The sequence below is a fragment of the Empidonax traillii genome, unplaced genomic scaffold (genome assembly GCF_003031625.1).
Source record: "Empidonax traillii isolate 1590-97213 ecotype Southwest subspecies unplaced genomic scaffold, ASM303162v1 scaffold2183:size33613, whole genome shotgun sequence".
Taxonomy (NCBI): domain Eukaryota; kingdom Metazoa; phylum Chordata; class Aves; order Passeriformes; family Tyrannidae; genus Empidonax; species Empidonax traillii.
In genome coordinates this window covers 1-5,494 of record NW_020957376.1, presented here as the reverse complement: position 1 = coordinate 5,494, position 5,494 = coordinate 1, and the positions used below count along the sequence as shown (strand labels likewise).

General features: G+C 55.3%; 1 protein-coding gene across 1 annotated transcript in view; it reads right to left on the bottom strand.

The window, feature by feature from the left end:
- LOC114071658 (liprin-alpha-4-like) overlaps positions 1 to 4,709 on the bottom strand; it is a gene marked incomplete at its 5' end in the record, with an annotated part of 20,572 nt that extends 15,863 nt beyond the window's left edge. Inside the window, 3 exons of the mRNA XM_027909509.1 lie at positions 626 to 788; positions 3,413 to 3,504; positions 4,647 to 4,709. Coding sequence (XP_027765310.1) covers positions 626 to 788; positions 3,413 to 3,504; positions 4,647 to 4,709 — 318 coding nt within the window. The remainder of the gene's footprint in view (positions 1 to 625; positions 789 to 3,412; positions 3,505 to 4,646) is intronic.
- Between the last annotated feature and the right edge of the window lie 785 nt (positions 4,710 to 5,494).

Here is a 5,494-nt window from a genome sequence, read left to right as displayed (position 1 = left end):
TCACCCCCAGCCTGAGGGGTCATCTCTGCTAATGGATTGGCATAAGGGACTGGCATAAGGGGCAGCTGCAACCACCCAGACCATCAGAGGTTCCAAAAATATCCCCATGGCTCACAGAGGTAAATCACCCACTGTGGAACTCCCCCCCTGGGGAGGTACTGGGCATTCCCCCCTGAACCTGAGCACACACAATCCACGGCTCTGGGCTCTTCTGGGACCACTTGTGGATCCAGAGGAGGACCAGAACGTCAACACAGCTGTGACCATCATCCTGACCAACAGCTTTCCTTTCCTTTGACTTTGCTCCCAGGGGGGCCACATCCAGCTCAGCACAGGGGCCCACGAACACTGCTCTGTTCCTGTCCCAGGGTGCTGGGTTATGCATCTGTCCTTGGGGCTTAAAATCAGTTTTCTCCACATCATTGTATTTATTGCAATCATTTTAGTAAATTGTAACTCTGACTTGTGATCTCTCTTGAGTTGGGTTTGTTTCTCTGCTGCTTTCCTTTTCAACCAGCACGCCCTCCTTACCCCATCCACGCCCCTGGCGAAGGAAACTGCCCCACATCCCCAGATGAGGACCCAGGAGAGCGAGATGGCAGGCAGGAGCAGATCCCAGCCCCACCCCTGCCCCCAGCCAGGTTACCTTGGCTGGTTCCTCTCTCCTGGCACCGAACCGGCCCTTCTGTGCCCGGGGCAGCCCCGGGGCTGCTCCGAAGGGCTCGGCGGGCGCGTGGACCACGGTGCCCAGTGGGAAGCGCAGGTCTGTGGCACTGCCCATGTGGGACCTGGGGACAAAAAGCCCTGTGGTGGGCACTGTTCCACTGGGGGAGGGTGCCCAGGCTGCCCCCCTGGCAGTCCAGGCTGCTGGGACAGAGCAGGAGGATGAGGCCACTCCGGGATGCCCATCCCAGTGGTGCTTGAAAGGAGGAAAAGCCAGGCTCTGGAAAAAGTGTCCCATTCCCACCCCTCTGGCCCTGGAGATGTGCTCAGAGACTCACAGAATCATAAAACATCCTGAGCTGGAAGGGACCCACAAGGATCATCGATCCAACCCTGGCCCTCACAGACACCTCAACAATGCCACCCTGTCCCTCAGAGTGTTGTCCAAACATTCCCTGAGCTCTGGCAGTCTTGGGGCTATGCCCACTGCCCTGGGGAGCCTGTTCAGTGCCAACCACCCTCTGGAGGAAAAGCCTTTTCCTGAGATCCAACCCGATCCTGCCCTGGCACAGCTCCAGCCATTCCCTGGGGGCTGTCCCTGCTCACACAGAGCAGAGATCGGAGCTGCCCCTTGTGAGGAAGCTGCAGACCCCGATGATTCTCCCTTCAGGAGATCCCAGCTTTCCCACAGACTGTAGGAAGTTCTGCCCTGGGCTTTCCCATGCTGCTCCCTCCCCATTCCGTGCATCCCTATGGGGGAATCCAGCCAGCTGTCCCCAAAACAGCCAACTGTCCCCAAACCCCCCCTGTGCAGGGGGGGCTGAACAGGTTCCTCCTGCCTTTCCTCTCCAGAACAGCTTGAGCCTCCCAACACCTACAGCACAACTTGTGTCTTCTCCATCCCCACGTGCACAACAAGGGCCAGCCAGGGGGCTCTTCTCCTTTCTTTGTTTTCTTCAACATTTTAATGAAAAAATACTCTGATGGAGGAACAACTGACAGGACAGGGGGAAACGGCCTCAAGTTGCACCGGAAGAGGTTCAGGTTGGATATCAGGAAGATCTTCTTCACTGACAGAGTGGTCAAGCACTGGCACAGGCTGCCAGGGCAGTGGTGGAGTCACCACCCCTGGAAATGAGTGGACGTGGCACTTGGGGAGATGATTTACTGGGAGTGGTACTTGGACAAAGGTTGGACTTGACCTTGGAGTCTTTTCCAAACTTAATGATTCCATAACTCTATGAATAAAATCCCACTTGAAGCACCTTCCAGGTCTGAGGACATGAGCACTGTTTGGGATCTCCCAGCAGAAACTAGATGGAACTTCTTCATCCTCCTCCTCCTCCTCTGTGCTGGGGAGCAGCCCCTGTGCCAGGCAGAGCAAGGCAGTGGCTGCTGGACACAAGGACACTTTCTGCCACTCCTGGCACCCAATCCCTGTCTCCATGTTCCCTGGTTGCTCCTCCTTGCCCTGAAGACCCAGCTAGGGGCAGGGGGTCGTTCCTCCCCCCACACACTGCCACAGGAGACACCAGGTTTATTTAATTTAAGATGCATCTCAGGTGACAGAAGCAGGTGTCCGAGGCAGATCGCCTTTGTCCACCATGGTGGGCTTGGTTTGCAGTGCAGATCCAGGTCTGGGCTCCCCAGTGAGCCCAGATAAAACCACCACCATGAGCAGCTTGGCTGGTGCCAGCCTGGGCTTTGCAGACAAAGGCACAGCCCAAGTTTCAGAGGGGATTTTAAGCTGCTGACAAAGCTGCTCCCCAGCTAAGACCAGATAAAGGCACCTCAGACAAAAGCTGACATTTCAGTTGGGGGATTACTCTGCAACTCCAGATTTCCATTGATTTTTCCTCCAAGAAATATTAAAAAACCATGATCAGATTGTCCATCCTGCTCTTAGAGACCCAAAGGGGTCCCACAGATGCTCCAGGCTCTCCACCAGCACTCAGATACCCTTGATCCTCATTGGCTCTTCCTCACTCTCTCACCTTTTCTTCCCTCCAAGACAGACCTGGGGCCTCCAGACCTTGCCCTCTCTGCTGGCAGATTTGAGGTTGGTTCCAGTGGCTCCTTCCCAGCTTTTCCAGCCTTCCTGAGAGGGGAATTTTGCTCCCATTGACCCCTCAGTGTCTTGAGCCCATGCTGACAGTGCTCAGGAGAGAATGTGCTCTCTCCCAGGTGGCTGCAGCAGCACCTTGGGGTGCAGGTTGAGCCTTCACCTCCTTTTCTACCCCATTTTCCCGCTGGACATCCCAGTCAATGCTGGAGGCTGAGACTCCATGGACTCACCTCTGCTCCAGGAGTTCTGGGCTGGGACATCCCCATCTCCCAGATGACTTTAAATGAAAGGGTGTGGGAAGACCATTGTAGAAAGGAGGGAGAAAATGGAGTTCATTCTCTTTTACCTGCAACACCTCAGAAATGATTCCTCTTTCTCCCCCTGCACCCCACAGGGGGAAAGGCCTTTGGTGAACATCCAGCTTTTGTAGAAAATTAACCCCCAAGCCCTTTGTGCAGAAAAAGAAACAATGCCCAGTGGTTTTTCACCCTTAGAAGAGCGAATTTTGGGCCATTCACCGGGCTGGGCTATTCCAAACAGTCTGTCCCAGATCCACAGAGGGACGGCACAGCTGGAGCTGAGCCTGCTCTGAGGGGCCACCCTGCACCCAGAGCCACCAGAAATGCCTGATGTCAACAGCACTAAAGCAAAATGTCCCTGTGGGTGCAGGGGCTTGGCTCTTACCTGGAGTGAACACTCTCCACGAAGGTCCCACTTCTGGTCTTGAGCTGATCCACCTCCAGCCTCAGCTTGTCGATCTCGTCCGACAATCGCCGCTGTGCGGGGCGAGATGAGACAGGCAGGGGTTGGGTTTCGCTCTGAAGAGCTGCCAGGTTTGGGGGAACCCAAATCCTTGGCTGCTGCCAGGTTTATATTCCCTTCAAAAATCCCCACCCCGGGTTTAAAGCATTTTAGACGTGTCAGTGAAGAAACAGCTCATGCAGGCACAGAGGATGAGGGTGCTGGGGAGGGGTCACAGGACAGACAGACAGACAGACAGACAGATGTGTGTGTGCTCAAGCCATGCTGATTTGGGAGATGAAGGAGAATTGGTCCCAGTTGTATGCTCTGGTTTTGCTCCACACTGCACTCTGTCCCTTGGCAAAGGACCAGCAGGGAGGGACCCACCAGCCAAATCTGCTGCTGGTCCTGCCCCTCCTGCTGCCAGCCCCATTCCCATGGGGAAGCTGTGCCTGCACTGGGAGATGGGACAGGGGAGGCTGCAGGCAGGGAAGGAGGAGGGAGGGGATTCTCCTGCACAGCAGGATCCAGCCAGGTGGGCAAAGAGGCTGAGCCAGGGTGGGCGACATCCCGACAGCATCATGCGAGTCCTTGGAACATCTGGGACAGCAAGGCCTGGCCAAGGAGGAGAACCAGCCCCCCTAGCCCCCCTAGTCATGCACCAGACATGAGGCACATCCCAAAGGCTTCCCATTGTTCCAAAAACTTCCAAAAGCTGCAACAACCCTCCTGGTTTCCAGCATGGGCCAACAGGGATTCCTGCAGGGCATCCTTGGATGCTTGATCCCAGAGTGGGAAGACCTACAGGGCTCCTGCAGGCTGGGCATGGAGCTAAATTTGAGGAAGCCTCGAGGGGAAGGGGATGTTGCTGCCTGATCCCTCCTCTATACACGGGCAAAGCCACCCAGGCCTTGGGAGGTTGGGGATGGATGAGACAGAAATGCGGAGACAGGACCAAACACGCCTGGTTAGGGAACTGCCCCGGGGTCTCCAGGGAGGTGGTGGCAGCTTCCATCCAGCCACTGTGTGGGTTGGTTTGTGCCCTCCTGCTGCTGGGCATTCCAGGATCCCAGGTCCTCCAAAACTTGGGCATTTTGGGAGGAGCCACTGCCCCCATGCCAGGGTTTGGAGTAAGGAAGTGCAGTCACTGGGGCAGGCTCCCTGCAGCCTCATTTACCTTGTCGTGCTGGTGTTCCTCTATCTGCTTTTGGGTGTTCTCCAGCTCTTGTAACAATGTGTTCTTTTTAAAAAAAAAAAAATCAAAAAACAAAAAACAAAACACAAAACCAAACAAAAAACCCCAAGGAAAATGAAAGGGAACAAAAAGAGGAAAGAAAAAGAGAGTCCATTTAGAAAACGGCCCTGGGAATGGCCAGAGTGGAATCTCTGTGTGATGGACACCTGGCACAGGGGTGGCAAAGGCTCCCTGAGCTGTAGGAACACCCACCTGCCCATGGACAGGTCTCTGCAGACCTCCTGCCCCTCAAGCAGAGTGGCCCCACACCTGGGCAGGGAGGGCAAACAGTGCCCAGGGGCTTGATGGGCAGGGCCTGAAGATCAGGAACTGTGTGAGAGGAGCTCAAATCCTCCTGGGGCAGCTGGATCCAGGGAAAAAGTGTCCCCTGCATCTAAGCCCGTGGGAAAGCAGACTTTCAGTTCACAGACTCACAGAACTGTTGGAAAAAGGTTGGAAAAGCCCTCTGTGATCGAGTCCAACCGTTCCCCAAGCACTGCCCTGACCCCCACACCACATCCCCAGCTGCCACATCCATGCATTTGCTGATCCCTTCCAGGGATGGCGACTCCACCACTGCCCTGAGCAGCCCGTGCCAGTGCTATAAAATTTCCTGGGAATTTTTTTCCTAATATCCCATCTAAACCTACCCTGTGGAGTTTGCAGCTGCCTGCCCTAGTGCTCTGTTTTTTGGGGGAGGAAAGCTGTAAGTCAAACAGGATCACTTTTTATCCCAGGAAAGACCTGGAGAAACTCTCTGGGTGGGTCAGTGCTGGCAGCAGGCTGGGGAG